Below are 19,760 nucleotides of genomic sequence, written 5' to 3' on the forward strand. Positions count from 1 at the left end.
TCTACTGTGCTAGCACCTGTACCCGGCACATGACTGTCCAATAAATGCGTGACTAAATCGGCTCGGGGTAAAGCAGGGATTCAAACCCAGGCCTCTCCCAGTGTCCTCCAGCCTCCCCCTGCCCAGCACCTACCACCCTGAACTGTTGCTGATTGACACCGCCATGCTTGGCGCATGTCTGTGGACACACCTCGTACTGTAAATTGCTTTCTCACACCTCACATCCCTTCTCTGCGGGTTGATTCCACATTGACCGAGCTCCTGCGAGGGCAGGCTAGGTTTGGCACCAGGACTTCGGGTGATAAGGTCGGCGAGGGTGTCTGCAGGGCAGGAAGCAGTCTTTCTTTCCTGCTCTCTCTGGCCCTGCCTGCACTGACAGGCCAGATGACCGAGTTGCCTCTCCAGAGCAGGGCTTGGACAGTGTCCCACTGGTGGGATGAGGTCAGAAGCACCCACCCTTCCCCGGGGGACAGGGCACGTGGTTCGGGTTGGGAGATGTGGGCTCAGAGCCTGGATTTTCATCCAAGAGAGGAATCGGACCACAAACTTGTCCCGGGATCTGGGGCGTGGCGGGGGGGCAGAAGGGAACAGTCCTTAAAAGCCTCGGAGGCGCTGGCACTTGTGGGAGGCATGGCCCTTCTCTTGCTGACCCACAGGATGGAGGAGTGTGATGCTGGAGTCCAAGTGATCTGGCCCCACCTCTGACTAAGTGTGTGACCTCTAAGCCTCAGTTTCTGTATCTGTAAAATGGGGATGAGACTGATGCTTTAGTGGTGAGGACTGAAAGACGCCACAATACAAGGTGATTAACGGGGCACCAGGCGTGCGCTCAACCCGCAAACACCATGACTGTCCGATGAACACACAGAGGCCCTGAGAAGGGGGTTGCCCAAAATGATCTGAAAAGTCAGGGGTGCCGGGAGCAGACATGCACCGGCCCCCCGCCCCGCACCAGACATGACGTGGGAGACAGGCTGCACCAGGAAAATATTTTGACTTTTATTTGCTACACCGACAGCGGCCCCGAGGGGGGCTGGTGGCTGTCGTCTCTACACGGGACGTCTGAAGTGGGGGACAACAACAGCATTTCCCCAGCGGATGGCAGGGCAGGCTGGGCCGGGCAGACTCAGGGCAGGAGGATGACGTCTGCCAACCTCCGGGCCGCGGGAGCGACGGCGGGGGCGTCTCTGGAGATGCATCCCGGGTGGTGGCTCAGAGGCAGGGAAGTCCAGTGTCCGGGGGCCGAGAGGCCTGCACTACCTCACCGGCCTGGCGGGCGGCGGCCAGGGCTGCTCGGCCAGCTCCCGCTCCAGCTGCTTGAAACGCTTCTTTGAGACCCTTTTGGGCCGGAGCCGCCGCAGGCAGGCCGGGAGGCACTGGTCCAGCACGCTCTGCGGACAACATCAAGGGTGCAGGGGGGCGGCTGTGGCCCACCCCCCGAAACCCCCCTCCTTTCCCAACCCAGGGTGAGCCCCACCTCCAGCATGAAGGCCCCCACGAAGTTAAAGGCCACCAGGCCCAGCAGCAGCAGCTTGAAGCAGGTGTCGGCGATGTTCCTCAGCGCCAGCGGACCTTGCAGGAGGCCAGGGACCAGGAGGAGGCCCACCAGGATGGAGGCCAAGAGCGCCAGGGCCACCAGGAAGGGCACTGGGGGTGAGGGTGCACATCAGGCTGGGGGGCCCTTGCCCCCTCCCACGCATGTCCGGAGGGGAGAGTCCCCCCACCGCAGGCCACTGCAGCCCGTCCCTCCCCCACCCACACCGGCCCGGCCTCGCGGTGGCACCGTTGGTGTAGAGCGGCCGGCGGAAGGGCGCCCCCTTGGACACGGCTGCAGCCAGGATGAGGTACTGGAAGCTGGACAGAGAGAAGACCACTGTGTTCTCGTAGTTGGGCAGATTGTCTGGCGCGGGCACGGTCTGGTTCAGAGGCACAAACCTGGGTGGGGGGGACAGTGCGAAGATGGGGGCTCAGGGAGAGCATGCGCAGGGGATGGGGCGGGGGGCGGGGGATCTGGGAGCCGGGCTCCCTACTCACCAGGGTTGGGCCACGGTCAGGAAGTAGCCCCCCAGCTGCACGCCGGCCACCAGGGCCACCTGCAGCAGCAAGCTGCTTAGCACAGGGATGCTGAGCAGGGCTCCGGGTGGCCGCGCCTGCCCCAGCGCCAGCGCCGGCCCCGTGCGGCTCATGAGCACGGCCACCGTGGTGGTGATGACCAGGTCGATGGCCAGGAACTGCACATCCCCCAGGTTGGTGTTGATCTGCCGGCAGGGGAGGGAGGGCACGGGAAGATGGCAGGGAGGCACTGGCCCTGCCCTCGGGAGTCTGATGGGGAAGGCCGGATTCCTGCCCAGCAGCCCAACCGGGGGCGGGATGGGCAGCACCCTCCTGCTTCTGGGGAAATCTGAGTCTGATGGGGGAGACCCCATGCTGCCTTCAGGGAGCCCCCTTCCAGCACAAGGGAGAAGGCATTCTTGCTGACTTTTCAGACACCTAAACCTAATGGGGTCAGTTCTTCCTGTCCACAGGAAGCTCCCAGTGGGAGGGGTGCTCAGGCTCTGCCTTGCGGGGCCTCTGGTCACCAGAGGACACAGTTCTTGGTGGAGGCAGGGACAGATGCCAGCCAGCTGGAGATCTGCATTGCCCCCCACCCCCCCATGTCGCCTACTTTCCGTGGGGCCAAGCCACGTGCGCTCAGAGCAAAGCTGGGGAGATACTCTCTGAGTAGGCGTGATGGGCATGACCAAGTCTGGACCAGGGCAAGTGGGGAAACCGATGAACAGTGGGATAGGAGCAGCGGCCCTGGCTCTGTCCAACTCCTGCCTCCGTCCCTGCTTGGGCTCTGTCTCGGTCTCCCCCGCAGACAAGAGCTCCTGAGGACAGGGATGACACGTTAGCATAGGAGAGCTGTCCCTGTTTCTGAGGACCTACTCTGTGCCACCACCCAAGGCTCAGGAATTGTCCAAGTCACGCAGCCAGAACGTGGCAGAGTGGGATCTGGGGCCACACCATCCATTCCAGAAGCTGCTGGGCTCCTAGGCACAGGGCTGAGTGTCCCGTCTCTGGGCCTGCTCCAGGCAGCGGGCTCTGCCCCACTCACCGTGTAGAGGATCAGGACGGAGATGAACTGGGTCAGGCTGTACAGAGCCATGTACTTGAAGACGCTGAACGAGGTGTCGAGGGAACACCGGCCTTCCCTGGGTGCAGGGTTGGGGTGTTAGCGGGCCCAGGCTGGCTGACGGGCCCCGAGGGCACCCCCACCCCCCCGCCGGCCCCTGCCCACCTCACCTGATGACCATGGGCACACACTCAATGCTGGCCATGCTCGAGGTGAAGGGCGAGACTACCGAGGCCTCAGCCTGGGACAGCGAGATGCCCACGTCCGCCGCCTTCAGGGCCCCGCAGTCGTTGGCACCGTCCCCGCACATGCCCACGCAGTACCTGCACAGAGGGGGGGCCTGTCTGGAGCCCGCCTCGTGCCCGGAACGTCGCAGGGGCCCCGGGAGAACCTGCTGGGGTTCTCCTGAGGGTGACGATGACTCCTGAAGCCTGCGGTGGGACATGGGGGCTCGCGCACCCCCACCCCCACCCCTATCCCCCCAGCTGGGCCCGCTAGCCCACCCTCCCACCTACTGGTACGCACTGGAGTTTCTGGAGCTCACACACCAGCTCCGTCTTCTGCTCCGGAGCCATGCGGGCAAAGACCGTGCCCTGGACCAGGACCTGAGAGCACGGGAGGAGGGAGAGGCTGAGGCAGCTGCCACGTGGGGGTGGGAGCTGTGAGGAGGGGGCGGGACACGGGGAGGCTTAGGACGACCAGGGGTGCTCGGCCGGCGGCAGGGGGCAGCCCTACCTTGGGCAGCAGCTTGGGGAAATGCTTCATAAGGACACCAAAGGTGGACCCGCTGAGGGCCAGGTGGCTGGATCGGGGGTCCGGCTCCACGGTGTAGTTGGTGGCCTGATCAGGATCCTGGGGGCCCAGGAAGCTCAGCTCAGCTTCCCCTGCCCACACCAGAGCACTGGGGCCGGGGTCAGGTAGCACAGGGCAGGGTCGTCGGTGGGGTGTGTGGCTGGAACCCCGGCTTGGCCTCACCTTAGCCCCGTTCACAGCTGCGGAGGATTCCAACGGCAGGAGCTCGAGGGAGGCAGGCTGGCCTCGCTCAGGGGGGGTGGCATGGATGATGACCAGATGCTCCTGGGGGCCCACCATGCCGCAGCCCTGGGCCACCGTGACTGCTGTCTGCAGGTTGTCCCCTAGGAGCGTGGGGGCAAGGTCAGGGCCCAACTGCTGTCCGGGAGGGCCGTCCTCACCCTGACACTTACGGATGGGAAAAGTGAGGCCAGACACGCTGTCTGCCATGACCGGCTGGGTGAGCTCAGGCAGGTTCATCAATGGTTCTGAACCCACCTTCATCACCTCTAAAACCAGGCATTGAAGGACTTAGGAGAAAGTGGAGATCAGGGCTAATGACCCACATATCCTACTTAGTGCTGCAAGACTTTCTGGAAAGTGTGTGCATGCACTCAAGAGTGGGGAGGACAAGGAGAAAGACACAGACCTACCAGGCACCTCAGTGTCACCCTAGCTAGAATCTTTTTCTTGCTCCATAAAACTGTCACCACTTTCCAGGGTGACATAATTCCCCCCCATTTCCTACAGGGGGCACTGGAACCCAGAGAAGCCACGTCATCACAGGCAAGAGGCTGGGCCCCCGGCTGCTTTGCATGGGGGGGGGGTGTGGGTGTGTGTATGTGTTGGTGTTGGGGTTGGGGGGGTGCACAGGGAGGATGAAGGCAGGGGTTGGGGGGGTACCTAGAGGCCATTCTACTCCCCGGGGCCTCACCGTCCTTATCTATCAAGCGGAGGGACAAGGGCCACTTGGGAGGGATCCCGTGAAGACCCATGAGACATCTGGAAAGGACCTGGCCTGAGGCAGGGATCCGAAAAGAAGGGGTGCCTCTGTCCATGATGGTGGAGGGGAATGCCGCCCTCCCAAGCCAGCCTGTGGCCCACAGGCACCTGTCACCATGACGGTACGGATGCGGGTCCTCCGCAGAGCCTGGATGACTGCTGTGGTCTGTGGCTTCAGCAGGTTCCTCATGACCAGCAGCCCCAGGAGGCTCAGCTCCCGCTCCAAGGTGTCCCTGGAGGGTGGGCGGACCCAGGTCAGAGGTCACAGGGTGGCTCAGGACCCTGTCCCCGCCTCTGGGCAAGGCTCTCTCCCCTAACACCCTGCCCTTGTCCCCCGCCACCCTGGGGGCTCCTAGCAGAGAGGCCCCCCCTGCTCCGGCCGCACCAGGGCCAGAGGCCCAGTCCCCGGGGGGCGGGGGACAGCCCACCTCGTCAGCTGCTGAGCAGCCTCCAGGCTGGGTGCCACGGGCAGCGGCTTGCTGGCGAGGGCCACCACGCGGTAACCAGCGGCCGTGTAGCTCTGCAGCCTCTGGGCGAAGTCCGGGGGCACTGCCAGGGAGAGGCAGGTGTCACCGGGACAAGGAGCTGGGGGCTCACCCCGTTCTGGGCCGCGGCGGCCTGCCCCCTTCACCTGTCTCGGGCTTGCAGAGGCCTGCCACCAGCTCAGGGGAGCCCTTGACGTAGGCCTCGGGCTGCGCGGCTCCCGGCCACGCCACCACCACGTTCATGCGCTGCAGAGCTGACGAGAAGGGGAAGCGGCTGAGGATGCTGACGGGTACTGGGGGCTCCTCCTGCAGAGACGGGGGGACAGCTGAAGGGCCGGCGCAGGGAGCCCGCCCCTCCCACCCCACACCCCACCATGACTCACCACGCCCTGCAGCTGGGGCTCCTGGAGTGGGGGTCTCATCACCGCCAAGACTTGCGTCCCAAAGGCCGAGTCGGCAGCCGGCCCCTCCTCCAGGACCTGGGAGGCAGGCAGGGAAGGTTGGCCTCCGCCAGGGTGGCAGTGGCTGGGCCCACAGAGGGAGGCGGCGGGAGACTCAAGTTAGCCTCCTGGAAGCCTTCCTTTGTGGGAGAGCGGAAGTCACGGGCTGTGGAGTCGGAAGGACCCCAGTTCAAACCCTGGCTTTGCCGCTCACAAGCTGCAGGGGGACCTTGGACAAGTTACTCCGACTCTCCCTCAGCCTCCGCTTCCTCCCTCTGGGGCAGGTTTGGAAGCTTCCCTCTAGGGCTCCAGGGGAGCGCGAGCCAAGGCCTGCGCCGCAGAGCGCTGGCACCAAGTGGGGGCTCCCACGTGACCCGGGCCATTGTTGTTAATGATGGTGGCACAATGATGCCACCCAACGTCCTGGCATGAAGACCAGGCGGGGCCAGTGAGAGCCCAGCTGCCCAGAGCCGGGGGCTGACCTGCTTGGCCTCCTCACCCAGCCAGTCGATTCCACCATCTTGAGGTCCATGGGGTCGCCCACGGGGGTGTCCTGGAGCCGGCTGAGGGCATGGCAGGTGGCCAACGCTCGGAGCAGGGGCCCCATGGGCAGGCGGCGGGGCTCTGGCACCAGAGGCAGGAACGCCTGCCCTTTCAGGGGCACCACACCCATCACATCCAAGCCGTCCTCCGTGAGGGTGCCCGTCTGCAGGGGGCAAGGGACGGGCCAGTGAGGAGTCCCGGGAGGAGCTGTGTGTGCCTGCGTGGGGCGCCCCCACCCCAGGCCAGGTGGGGGCCGTGGGAAGCCTGGGAGCCTGTGCAGGAGCCAGAAGCGGTCTCTCTGCCAGGGTGGCCCTCCCCAACCCCCGCCTCCTGTCTGGCACCACTGCCTCCAGGAAGTCTTCTGCCCACTACAGCAGGGTCAGGAGGCCCCTGCTCTGGGCTCCCACCCATGACCACCACTCTGTTACCCCCTCCATCACTTGTTTGATGGGAAGCCAGGAAGGAGGCCTGGCCACACTGTTTCAAAACTCCCTGTGGCCCCCAGTGCCCTCAGAATCATTAAGGTCCGAACTCCTCAACGGGGCTCACCAGCCTCTGCCTGGCCAGGGTCCCAGCTGCCTCGGCCTGGCTCCTTACCCGCTGCTCGCCGTGCCCCAGGTCTGTTCCTCCAAGGAGCCAGGCTGACTGCTCCCCAGCCCCTGCCTCCCCTGCCTCATGTCTCCAGGAACAGCCCCCTACCCCTGCCCCGAGGTCACAAGGAGCCTTCCTAGATGCCATGTCCTGAAGGGAGTGACCCCCACAGTACCCCCCTCTCACATGACCCTGTTCACTTTCTTCCCCAAACCCATCACCACCTGTAGCTCCCTGTGCCCCACAAGTCACTCATTCTGGTGGGGGGACATCACCCTGGGGGTCTCTGCTGGGTCTCAGTGATGAGAGAAGCCCCAGAGAGCGACTAAATGACCTCAGACGGTCTGGGTTTTGTCTGCCAGAACCTGAGCCGGACATGCGTGGGAGAGGGCAGGGGGTGGGGTCTCTGAGCATTTCCTCCCCAGGACAGGATGTGTGTGGCACGGAGCTGGCCCTCGGTCAAGGCTGCCAACTGAGGTATACAGGTGTAGGGACCTGGTCGTGGTAGAGTCCGTGGCCCCCGCCCTGCGGCCCCCACCTTGTCAAAACACACCAGCTGGAGCTTGCCCCCCAGGTTGATGCGCAGCGGGTGGATACAGAAGATGCCCTGACTCCGGAGCCGGCTCTGGGCGTAGAGTGTGCACACGGTCATGGCGGCCGGCAGGGCGGGGGGCACCACCACCGTCACCAGGTCCAGAGCCCGGATCACGATCTCATTCAGCGGCATCTGGCAGGAGGCACGGTGAGCACCAAGGGCCAGGTCGGCCCAGGTCCCCACTGGCAGTCCCCGCCCCTCCCCGGGGCCCCGAGGCTCACCCGGTTGCGGTGGAGGATGAAGATGCTGTAGATGGTGCCGAGGAGAGCTGGGGAGACAGCAGGGAACATCAGTCCGATTTGGGGGCAGGGATTTGGGGGTTGGGGCCAGCCAAGGGAGTACAGGGGGGCCCCCCCGGCTCACCCAGGACTGAGAGGGCAGCTACGAACTTCATGCTGTGTTTGTAGAACTTGAAGTTGATGGGCCGGGGGTGCAAGATGGAGCTCACCAGACCTCCTTTTGCTGTGCAGAACCCTGGGAGGAGCCGGGAAGGGGTGGAGTGGGGAGGGCAAGGGTCAGGGGAGGTCCTCCCAGCAGCCCCTGCCCTACCCCACCACACCCGGGGGCTGTGAGACACTGCTCCTGGGATGAGAAATCATCCAGGTTGGGGTGACTCGTGATGGCCCACACACCTTGCCCAGCCCTCACAGGGTTTAGTGAAAACGGAATGAGTGGACACCATCTATAAAGTGGGCGGTTTCACTTAAAATCCAGGTATGTGGCTTCTGCTGAAACACTCAGACTGGGGGACACTAGGTCCCATCCCCACATGACAAGAACCTCTCAGAGTCGTATAGGGCTACTCCTGTCCTAAGGGCTGGGCTCCCACTTGCTGGTCACATCCCTGACCACGTCGTCTGGCCAACCCCAAGCTGGGGGGTGGGACTCTCCGGCCCTGCCCAGGGTGGTGAGCCTGGCATCCCTCCCTGCTTCCCTGACTCCCACCTGTTCGAGTCACCACTGCCAGGACATGGGGTCCGATGAACGCCCGTGCCTGCAGGACGAGGGTCCCACAGAAGAGCGTGTGCCGCCGGTGGGTCTCTGGGCAGTAGGGCACGGGTCCCTCCGGCAGGGCTGTCTTTAGTACTGGGACGCTCTCCCCTGGGAGGGATGCGGTAGGAAGCCCGTGAGGGGCCTCCACGCGCCCCTCCCTACCACCCAGACAAGGGTTAAGCACACTTGACTCTTGTAACCATACGTGCGGAAGTCACTGCCCCCATTTTACAGAGAGGGATACTGAGGCTCAGGGCAAAGGACATAAAGACACAGCCAGACAATGCGGAAAGAGGTGTGCCAGCCGGGTACCGGGGGAGCCCGACAGTGTGGGTGCGCACCCCTGTACCCAGCCGGGGGAGAGGGCGTGGAGAAGACATTCTCACTCTGTTGGGATTATTTTATAACAAGCCGTATTATTTTTATAACTCAAAGCAACACACCAGGGGCAGGGGCAGGGGCAGGGGCAAGGGCAGGGGCAGGGGCGCTCAAGCTCTCGGAAGCCCGGGCACCTGAGGGGTGTAGGACCAGCAACTCAGGAGAGCAAAAGGGGAAGAAAAACCTCAAAGTGCTGCTGTGAGGCCGGGGGCCTGGTGGCAGGGGCGGGAGCGGGGAGGCGGCGGGCCGCTGACCTGTCAGAGCGCTCTCGTTGACCACGCACTCGCCGGCCACCAGGGCCGCGTCACAGGGCACCAGCCCGCCTTCCTGGGGCAGCACCAGGCAGTCTCCGGGCACCAGCTCGCTGCAGTCCACCCATTCCTTCTCTGCAGGCAAGCGGGGGCCTCAGCACGGCCCAGGGTAGCCCCCGCCACCTCCTCGAGCCCCCCCTCCCGTGCTCTTACCTCCCCCGGGCCGGCACACACACACCCGCGCTGACAGCTGCACCATGTCCCTCAGAGTCTGGCTTTGCTGTGGGCAAAGGGGGGCACGTAGGGAGTGGCAGGCGGGGGCCCCGTGGGGGGCCCACCCGCCCCGCCCCCCGCCCCACTCCCACCCACCCCCACCCACCTTTCTGGTCTTGTAGATCGCCAGGCAGATGGACGCGGTGGAGATGAGGAAGATGCACAGGGCGTACGAGTAGTAGCGGTCGGCCAGCCACAGCCCGATGCTGAAGGCCTGGAATCCATAGTAGGGGTTCAGTGCCTGGGGGAGGGGCGGGGAGGCAGCATCAGGGCCCGTGTCCCCGGGGTGGCTAAGCCCCTCCAGACATCCCTGGAGCCTCCGCCTTCTTGGATCTGAAGAGGACGCAGGCATGTAGATGCCAGGCCCCCGCTAAGCCCGTCCTCTAAAGTTCATCCAGTGGTGATGACAATTCCAAGCTCTATTTTGCAAATGAGAGCACTGAGGCAAAGAAGGCTGCTCCAGTCACTGGCCCCGAGCCACACAGCTCCCCAGGGACTGCCTGGGGTTCCCATCAGGCCTGACTCCAGGAGCCAGTCTCCCTCTCGTGGGGGTCTGCCTCTGGCTCAGAGCGCTGGGACGCTCAGTGTCTTCTAGGGTGTCTGCATCACTGGCTCCTCTCTGTCCCCTAGGCCACATCACCCCTCTGAAGCTTGGGATCTTAGCATGTGAACTGAGTGCCCCTACTCGTGTGGCTGCCAGAGGGTCAAGGTGGCTCAGGGGCAGCACGGCCCGGGCTCTGTGGCCTGGCCTCCCGGCCTCCACTCCCAGCCCCAGCCCGGACCCCAGCCTCCAATCCCTTGGGCTGGGTAGACGGGGCTGGGTGTGAGGTGACTCTCCCTTGTGGAGGAGGGGAGAGTCCCTATCAAGTGACCCTAAGACAGCAAGCCCCCGGCCAAGGTCACACAGCCAAGCCAGGCCAGAGCTGGGGCGAGGCCCAGGGCCAGCCCTACCTCGTCCACCAGCAGCTGGGGATAGGACTTGACTGGCACACTGATCACGTTGGGGCCGTATATGGTCTTCCTGTAAGAGAAGCGGCCGGGCGAAGAGATGGAGGGCGCAGCGGCAGCTGGACCCTCCAAGGGCGACAGAGCTCCTCATCTTACCGCCCGGGAAACTGAGGCCCGGAGAAGGCAGGGGACCGGAAGACCACGTGTGCAGGGCGGTGCCCACCTCACGGTTTGGTCCTGGAGGCTGAGGCCGGAGCAGGAACGGTGGACGTCGTTGCAGGTGCGGCCGCGGTCCAGCAGGCTGGGGGTGGGGGGTGGCGGGTAACTCGTGTGGGCGACGCTGCCTCCCTGCCCCATGGGACTCGGGGCTCCAGGCCCCTTCTGGGCCACTGAGCTCCTGGCCCGGGGTGGGGGGGCAAGTCCCTCACTGACTCTGGGCTTAACCTTCTCCTGCCCCTCTGATCGGGCCCCAAACCACCTCGCCGCAGAACACCGAGCGAGGATAAGAATAACGAAGAGTGACAAGAATCGCTGTTACTGAGTGACGGGGGGACTCTTTCCAATGACGATGCTTCTGGAGGTGACTTAACCTCTCTGTGCCTGCTGCCTCGCCTGCAGTGTGGGGGTGGTAAAAGCACCTGCCACATAGGGCTCCGGGGGTGAGAAGCCACACAAAGCACGTGGCTGGTGCATCCCCACGTCCCCTTGTCACCCACCTGTGCAGATGCAGCTCCGTCTACGAAGCACTTGGGAGGCGGCAGAGCAGGGACGAGCCCCGAGACGGGCAGTCCGAGCCCAGAGCCTGAGGTCTAAGTCAGCGTTTCCACCTCGGCCTGAGGCTGAGCCAAACTTTGGGCGAAGCTTACGTGCTTCCCCCTCAAAAAAGCCCGAGGAGGCAGGGATTCTCTCTATGCCCAGGTTACAGACAAAGACCCCGGGGCCTGGGGAGGCTCAGTGACTGGCTCGCATCCCAGGGGCATGGCTGAGCGGGGCGCTCACGCCAGGCCACGGCCTTGACCCCTACCTGACTTGGCAGAAGGCCTGCTGCCTCTCGATCCAGACGTAGCGCTGCCCTCGGAAGAGGTAGTACCGCAGTGTCCCCTGCTGGGCAGGAGAGAGAGGAGGCTGGGGGCAGCTGCAGGAGGAGCGGGGGTGGGGGCAGAGCAGGGGAAGAGGCCAGAGTCACAGGAAAGAGGCCAGGAGGTTTGGGTGTGTTAAGGTGGTCGGCTGAGCATCCTGGACACTGGGGACATTGGGGACAATGGAATTGGAGGTGCCCAGGGAATGTGGCGTCCCACCCTCCCATTGTACAGAGCATGAAACTGAGGCCCAGGGAGGGTTAAGGACTTGTCCAGAACCCAGCTGTCCACTCACTGCCTCTTCGCTCCTGCAGAACTGGGCAGTGTCCTTCCACGCACCCTCTGGTACTGTCCCCACCGCTGCCTGGCTCCGGCCGTCCTCCGGGCCCTGTGCAGGCAGCTCCAGGCTGGGAGGAGTGCGGGGAAGCTTGGGGAGGTCTGGAAGCTGATCCAGCACCTCCCCACCCCACGGAGCCTCAGCCCCTGCCCCGGGGTGGGAGGCACTGCTGCCTTTGTTCGGAGGCTTGTGGACAGGGGCGAGCGGGGGCTTCTGGGAGGGGTGACGGGGCTATCTCACCTGCCCTCGCTGACGGCCTCAGTCTGCACCTGCACAGTGTACAGCTGCCACGAATTATCCTGGAACAGACGTTTGGACTTGCTACTAGGGGAGACTTCTTGCCTCCCAGGTCCCACCCCGCCACCTGGTGGCCCCTGCCAGGGATCAAGGACACAGGTGACCCCCTTAGGAGCCACCCTCTTCCCCTTCTGCCCACTGCTCAGATGGGAAAGCGGAGCTCCAGAGATGACAGCCTGCGTGAGGTCCCACAGAAAGTCAGTGGGCAGATGGGGCTGCGACTCCACGCCTGATCCTCCGGCACCCCCACCCTGTCCGACCCTGCCCCAGCACCACCCTCTCCAGCACGAGGCCGCCTCACCTCTTTGTCTCTTATTTCGATGACGAGTGTTTCTGCGCGGGCCAGGTTGCAGGGCCGGAGCCGCAGCCGCACCCCCCACACCGGCTTCCAGCGGAAGAGCAGCAAAGGGATCCCCGCCATCATCCAGACGACGATGTGATAGCCTATGACCCTCCATGGACTGCCACAGTAGCCGCTGAGCCTCTGTGGGGGCGACAGACAGGCCCTGTAGGGGCGGGGCGGGGCAGGGCAAGGGCTGGGAGGAAGAGTGGGGCGGGGCCAGGTGGGGGGGCGGGGCCCAGGGGGTGCAGGGGCTCCGGGCCCACCTACCACGGATGAAACTGAGGAGCTGAGGGGATCTACAGATGTCTCTATCGTCAGGGTCCCATAGCCGGCGGGCGTGCTGCCCACGAGAGGGCTGCTGTCTGTGGGCACAAAGGAGAGAGGTCATGGTGGGGGGCGCTCTTCCCTCTCTCATGTCTTCAAACAAAATTAGCATCAGCATCGTCATTTTGTGGCCCCTATCAAAGTTGCGGTGGCTTCCGCACAGCAGCGGTGGTCAAGAAGGAGCCGGAGGGACTGTTTTGGACGTTTGCTGTCCTGCTTGCTATATCTGACCTGTAACATTTGGGGAAAACACAGTCCCCACCGCCTGCCATTTCTCAGGCTTGGAGAGAGCGCTTTCTTAAAACTGACACGCAGGGCGCCTGGGTGGCTCGGCTGACTGAGCATTCAATTCTCCATTTTGGCTCAGGTCACGATCTCAGGGTCGTGGCATCAAGCCCTGGATCGGGCTCTGTGCTGGGTGTGGAACCTGCTTGGGACTCTCTCTCCCTCTGCCCTCCCCACCCACCGCACTCTCTCTTTCTCTCTCAAACAAAAAAACCTGGCATGTTCCCAGAAACCAGCAGAAATGTTCCATTGATGGGGTCTTGCCTACAGTTATCAGAGCAGAGCTTTTGAGAAGTAGCCTGCTGAGACCAAGGACCAGCACTGAGGGGCAGATGGGAGCGGGTTGGACACGCGAACTGGAAAAATGCAGCGGCACATGGCACAGGTCTTTGCAGTGTTTTGGGTCCTTGCCCTGAAAAGCTGCAGGTGTCGGTCCCAGGACCAAAGGCAGTCAAACCTTTGATGCAGAAGAGCGCAGGAAAGGGACTATAAGACTATTCAAGACAGTGGTATTTGCAGCTGGGTGAGACAAAGGTTCTGGCAGGAACCAAAGTGGCACTTTCTGGTTGAGTGAGGATCCTGGGGTCACGGCCGCGATGGGACACAACCACCTTGGGACCTCGCTGCCCCCATGTTTCCTGGCAGTGCCTGATTCTGAAGACTGAAGACCCCAGCTTGCTGCTGGAGCTGGGCTTTAGAATGAGGTCATGGCCAGGAAAGCGGTCTTCACCTATGATTATGGGCTTACACTTGGGAGAGGAACACTATGGGAATGAGGCAAGCGGGAAGACCACAGGTTATTTTATTTTATTTTAATTATTTTTAAAAGATTGTATTTATTTATTTGACAGAGAGAGAAATCACAAGTAGGCAGCGAGGAGGCAGGCAGGGGGGAGGGGAACAGCCTCCCCGTTGAGCAGAGCGCCCGATGCGGGGCTCGATCCCAGGACCCTGAGATCATGACCTGAGCTGAAGGCCGAGGCTTAACCCACTGAGCCACCCAGGTGCGCCACCACAGGATATTTTAGATGGAAAACCACGACCTCTGTATTTCTGCTAATGCTGACAGGACCAAGGAAAGACTTGAAGTAAAAAAGAAGAAAAGCATCGCTAGGGGGCGCCTGGGTGGCTCAGGAGGTTAAGCATCTGCCTTTGGCTCAGGTCCTGATCCTGGGAAAGCGGAGATCCCTGCTCAGCCGGGAGTCTGCTTCTGTGCCCCTCCCCCTGCTTGTGCTCCAGGGCTCTCGCTTGCTCTCTTTCTCAAATATAAATGAAATAAAAAAAAACAAACAAACACACTGCAACTTTATAAGCTGCTCTGATAGACCCAATGGCTCAAGGCTTCACGGGTCTGTTATCTGACTGTTCTGGGGTTCGCTCACAGTGTCTTGTTCCCTTGTGTGTCTGGTTATCCCTGGCTCGGTGTGGGTGTGGGTGGACAGGGCCTGGTGAGTGCCCTGAGCTTCCACAGCCCTCACACACCCAGCTATCTGCTTCCTGGGAGCTCTGAGGCCCCCTTTTGCATCCGGGCCCCACCCAGAGGGCACAGATCAGGGCTGCTTATCCTTGTTCAACTACGATGCCCAGCAGAATCCTGGCAGCAAGGAGATGCTGAGAAGACGAGTCTGGACCTAGGAGATGTCAGGCCTGCCTTTGACAGCAGCCAGGAAAGGGGCCCCCACTCTCAAGGTGGGATGGGGTACGGAGGAGCTCAGCCAGTGTGTAGGGGCAGGGGGGCAGAGAGGAGGGGTAGGCAGAGGACAGAAGCCGCTATGTCCCAGCTGAGCACGTACCAGGGTTCCTTACTTAACCCTCTGCGGGCAAGGCCTATCACACCCATTGTATAGATCAGAAAACCGAGGCTCTATTGCAGAAATTCTGTTTCCTCCTGTCTCCCCTATGGCAGAGCTGAGACACCCTGCAGGTGCTTGGGCCCATCCCCAGAACTTTGGGAGCAACGGCAGCAGTGCTGGGCACCTACAGGCTTCACAGGAGCCTCTGGCTTCACTTAGGGATGGGCGCGCCCGGCAGGTGGGGGCAGGCACCAGATTTCTGAGCTCCTGCCCTTTCCCTTCCCCAGCCAGGGCCCTGCAGAGCCCTGACCTAAAAGTTTCCACCAACAAGCCCAGAGTGTCCCAGGCCACTGCCACTGTCACAACATCCCCAGCCCCTCAGCTGCTCTGTTCCCAAACACTTGGGCTTCCCCGCAGCGTTCAGAACACTTCCAAAAGCCCACTGTGAGCAGGCTCTGCTCCTGGCCCTTTTAAATGCGGTTAACATACTAACCCTGCCGCATGAACTCCATTATTATCTCCTTTTTATAGAAGAAAATGAGGTTCAGAGAGGTTAAGCAACTTGGCCAAGCTCACACAGCACGGACACGGTCGAGTCAGGATGCAAGTCCAGGCAGGTGGACCCCAGTGTTGGTTTCATCCCTCTGCTACACCACCCAGGAATGCCTGAGGACTGGGGCCTCCTGTCCCCATCAACCAGGCAGAGTCTGCGCTCTCCCCCCACAGTCCCCACATCTCCACATAACGATGGTGACCATAATTACAACGGTAATGACCGTAATCAGAGCTGCCAACAGCCATTAAGCACTTCCCAGGGACAAGACCCACTCTCAGCCTCCAGACGAATTAGCTCATTCAACCCTCCAGCAACGCAAGGAGGGGGACTCCTTTCTCTCATTTTACAAATGAAGGAACCGAGGCTCAGAGAGACAAAGACCCCCCACCCCACCCAGTAAATGGTGGGGCCAGGACCTGGGAGCCAGATCCTGCTCTTTACGGCCAGAGTGGGCTACCAGGGCTCATGGCCTCACCTCCCCAGACTTCTCTGAACTCATGATTCAACAGCCCAAGCCACACCTCCAGCCAGGCCCTCCCAGTCCTCTCGGGTGACTCAGAGAACAGAGCCACCAGCTCCAGGAAGAGGCCAGTCCCTGGGGAAAACACACACACACACACACACACACACACACACACACACACAGCCTGTAGCCTGCAACCACGGGGTTCTCTGGCTGGTAGCAGGAGTGGCAGGCTAGATCAGCCTTCTTCCCTGGGGCTCCCACAGACCCGAACCCGAATGCTTGTCAGGGAAGCATTTCCTTCCCTTCCTGACAGCGGCCTGCACACAGCACACAGCAGAGGGCCCTCTGCCAGCTGCGGGAGCCTGGGAGGGGGTGACTCGCTCTGGCTCCCGGCCTGGGGGGAGAGAGCAGAAGGCCTGAGGGGCAAGTGACACAGCCTGGCCAGCTGGACTCTCAGGTCCTTGCCACCAAAAAGCCACAGACGTCTCTTGCGGTGGTCCAGTTGCTAGTGGAGTCCCAGCTGTCCTTTCTTCCAGAGTCCTCCACCGGCCCCAGAGACCCGCTCCACGAGCAGGGCATGACGGGTTGTGTTTTGGCCCTGAGGGCTGGTCTTGGGGGTCTCCATGGCTTAAAGGAAAGAGCACCTCGGGGTTCTAAGGGGTTGACACAGGCCAGGCACTGTTCCAGGGGCTTCAATACATCAACTCACTTACTCCTCACCCACACTCTATGAAGAGGGTACTACCTGTATCCGTGTTGTACAGATTAGGAAACTGAGGCCGGGAGAGGTGAAGCTGGGGGCCCAGGGGCCACAGAGCCAGAGAGTGGTAGGATCTGGATCCAGGCAGCCTGGCTCTCAGGTCCACGCTCCTAACCACGGCACGCCCATCCTCAACGGCTTCCTCGCTGGGCCCCTGGTTCTCTTAGAGGCAAGCTGTGTTTTGGGAGGCAAGTGCCTTAACATTTCTGGGTTTCCATTTCCCCTCACTAGGAGCGGACCCCTGAGCAGCTGGCACGCAAGGAGGTGTGAGCGGCGGCCGCCCTGGGGGAGGCGGATGCTCCTGAGGCCTGGGCCTGTTTCACGGGCAGCTGCCGGCTTCCCTGCCAGAGGTGTGGCTCGGCTCTGACCCATTTCTCAGGCTCTCCTCTATGTCCCCATCAGCCTGTCCAAGTCCACTGCCGTGCCCCTGCTCCCCTCGGTGGCTTCTCCCCGGCTTGCTGCTGGGCAGGGCATGGGGAAGAAGCCCGAATGGCATGCTGGGCCCCTGGAAGCAGGTCGCTTCGGTTGTGCCAATCTGCAACCACCCTGCAATTTATCCCATTTTACAGGTGAGAAGACTGAGTCTTGGAGAAGCAGTTGCTCCCCCAACTTGTCTAGCAGCTGGGAAGGGTCTGTGTGGCCTCAGCCGCACCCACCAGCAGCCATCATGCCATCGGGCCGGACCAGGCGTCCCCATCCTGCCCACAGTACCTGGCATGTGGCTGGGTCTCAGGAACCATTTACTGAATGAGGCCCAATGTGTGCACGCCTGCACACCTTGCTCACAGAAGCCAGATGCTGGGGGGCGAGCCTCTTCAGGAAGGGCCCTGCCAGAGGTCACCTTGTGCCACCCTCGTCTGCTTGCTTCCCCCTCGATCTCAACAGTGTTCCCTCTGGGACGAGTGTCCTGTGGCCTATCACACACCCCTCACATCCTTAGAGAGCACGCTCTCCCAAGTCCACCTTGGGAGGAAGGACAAAAGAGGGGCTTGAAGGAGGATGTCACGTCTGTGGAAAACTAATCTCTCGGCAAGGTCAAAGCTCAGTGCTCTCTCTCTCCTGCGGGATGACCCCTGTCAAAACACTAGGAAGTGCTGGTTTGTCTCCAGGCACATTTCAGTGTCCCCAGGGATGGCACAGGAAGGTCAGGGCCGTGTCTGATCTTTCAGGAACACCAGCTCAGGCTGGCTGCCGAGCGGGCTATGCGGAAGGAGAATCCTTTTCATACTAATCGCACTGCTCTTCTGAGTAACAGGGACTGATCACCCGCCACCCTCGGAGGAGGGGCTGTAATCAGCTCTCTCAACAGCAGGGGAAACTGCCGGAACTTTCAAGTACCTGGCCCAGAGTCAGACAGCCGGAAAGCGGAGAAGCTGGAAGTGAGTGGATCAGAATGAACACATTCCCTAGTTCTTCCTCACAGCCACCCCGTGAAAAGTATGGATTTGGATCCCATTTACCAGGAGGCACATCTTAATACGTCCACAGTCGCACAGCTGCGGGTGGTCCAGACTAGACTTGAACCTCCCCTGACTCCACAGCCCCGAGGCCATGCCACCAATTTGCAGAGGGGAGGGGCTGCAGTCAAAGCCATCTCAGAACCTCTTGTTTCCTGCGGAAGCCCAGCTTCCTGCAGCTGACCTGGCAGTGGCCCAGGGTGGCAGGGCAGCCTCCTCCCTTGCCTGTGCTCCCCCTGCAGCCAGAGGCTCCTCTCCTCTGCCAGGCTAGGGGGGGGTGAGGAACAACCTGTGAGTAGTAACCTGAGCCTTAGGTCTGGAGTTCAGAGGCCCTCTCTCCTCAGCTTTCCCCCCTCCCTCACCAGGGTGCACACTGAGCTTCGGGTTGGGTTGGGGGAGAGAGGTGGAAGATGGGGAGGGAGAGAGCAGAACTGAGGGGTCTGCCTCTGTAGACGATGCTCAACCTTTGGTGGGCCCTTTGCTGAGGTCTGGGGTCTGAGTGACTGCCATGGAGATGAGACCCTCCTGGAGAAGAGAGGTCTCCGGGCTCCATTCCCAGCACGTGGGATTTAGACTCCAAAAAGGGTGGGCCCAGGACACAGGGTCTGGACTGGGCAACATGCAGGGTGTGGTCCTCAGACCTGGGTGTTGCCAGGCTTCCTCTGGGGGCTTGAGGCAGATCAGGAGTGGCATTTGCATCCGGGACACTCTGACTCAGGGATCCGGGAGCCCTGGCTTCTCCAACCCCCATTCATTCATTCAAGAGGAGTACTTCCCAGAGGCTGCGGATGCAGCGGCCTCCATGGCTCTTCCCGGACCTGGACATCTGTCACTGAGGGAAGGAGTCCAGTGGGCGTGGGGCATCTTCCCGCGCCCCTTCCCCGCGGACCTCCAATCACCCTCCTGCACAGCGCCCAGGGCTGCAGGAAGGCGGGGAGGAGCCGGTTCCATGCACCGCCATACCCGGGGCTCCCGTCCTCTCTGGGAACGCCCCGTGCCCACTCCCCAGACGGGGGCGGGGACGGGGACGAGCGCGGGGATGCCCCCAAGGGTTGTTCCCCTGACCCGCGAGCCTGCGGTGGGGGTGGCGCGTGTCGCGACGACGGGAGGCCCAAGAACCGCGCCCGGTACCGGGCGGCCCGGGCGGCCCGAGCTGCGTACTCACCTGCGCTCATGCCGGCTCCTCGCGCTCATCGCCGGCCCTGGCGCTGCGGCCCGTGGCCCCGGCCCGGGCGTCGCGATGCCCCGCAGCGGGGGCGCGAGGCGGGAGCGGGAGGCTGGAGCGTGGGGCGGAAGTCCGGGGGGCGCGAGGTGGCCCGGGGCACCTGCTGGAGCCGACCGCCGGCGCGGCTGGGAAGGTGCCGCAGTCGGGGTGTGCGCGCAGCCAAGCCCCGCCCGGCCTACTGCGGCCCCACGTCCGCCCCGCGCGCGGGCTGCCGGGACTCGTAGTCCGAGCCGCCTGCGCCGCCCGCCGGCGACAGACACACCCTGGAGACGGGCGTGCTCAGGGACTGCGACTCCCATCCCTCAGACACAAGAACACAGAGACACACACTATGAGACAGCAACCCTCGGACACACACACACACACACACATACAGAGTCACACACACAGGTGACACGTAGAGACAACGCACCATACGCAACAGCGCTGTGA

At 62.5% G+C, this 19,760-nt stretch overlaps 1 protein-coding gene and 1 non-coding gene across 5 annotated transcripts; one reads left to right on the plus strand and one right to left on the minus strand.

Annotated features, from left to right (window-relative positions):
* Nucleotides 1–1,073: 1,073 nt before the first annotated feature.
* Nucleotides 1,074–19,416, minus strand: ATP13A2 (ATPase cation transporting 13A2). 4 transcript variants are annotated; one of them, XM_032863553.1, is made up of 29 exons: nucleotides 19,269–19,416; nucleotides 12,730–12,824; nucleotides 12,421–12,603; nucleotides 12,063–12,121; nucleotides 11,781–11,892; nucleotides 11,431–11,507; nucleotides 10,630–10,707; nucleotides 10,410–10,479; nucleotides 9,565–9,699; nucleotides 9,399–9,465; nucleotides 9,189–9,320; nucleotides 8,509–8,664; nucleotides 7,927–8,037; nucleotides 7,785–7,831; nucleotides 7,507–7,695; nucleotides 6,334–6,540; nucleotides 5,778–5,873; nucleotides 5,541–5,700; nucleotides 5,338–5,458; nucleotides 5,018–5,142; nucleotides 4,091–4,251; nucleotides 3,851–3,967; nucleotides 3,641–3,720; nucleotides 3,286–3,438; nucleotides 3,098–3,194; nucleotides 2,035–2,258; nucleotides 1,784–1,935; nucleotides 1,478–1,647; nucleotides 1,074–1,391 (listed from the first exon to the last, which is right to left on the minus strand). In XM_032863553.1, exons 1-29 carry the CDS (start codon nucleotides 19,276–19,278, stop codon nucleotides 1,257–1,259), a joined length of 3,519 nt encoding a protein of 1,172 aa, XP_032719444.1. In that variant the 5' UTR covers nucleotides 19,279–19,416; the 3' UTR covers nucleotides 1,074–1,256. The 4 variants fall into 4 exon arrangements, with proteins under 4 accessions (XP_032719444.1, XP_032719445.1, XP_032719443.1 ...); XM_032863554.1 differs by having other exon boundaries at nucleotides 9,565–9,672; nucleotides 11,431–11,510; XM_032863552.1 differs by having other exon boundaries at nucleotides 11,431–11,510.
* On the plus strand, nucleotides 12,913–13,043 carry LOC116871425. Its single transcript, XR_004383395.1, has one exon. It is a non-coding gene; the product is annotated as a small nucleolar RNA SNORA16B/SNORA16A family (small nucleolar RNA).
* Nucleotides 19,417–19,760: the final 344 nt, after the last annotated feature.

The sequence above is a fragment of the Lontra canadensis genome, unplaced genomic scaffold (genome assembly GCF_010015895.1).
Source record: "Lontra canadensis isolate GAN:19392208 unplaced genomic scaffold, GSC_riverotter_1.0 scaffold25, whole genome shotgun sequence".
NCBI classification, from domain to species: domain Eukaryota; kingdom Metazoa; phylum Chordata; class Mammalia; order Carnivora; family Mustelidae; genus Lontra; species Lontra canadensis.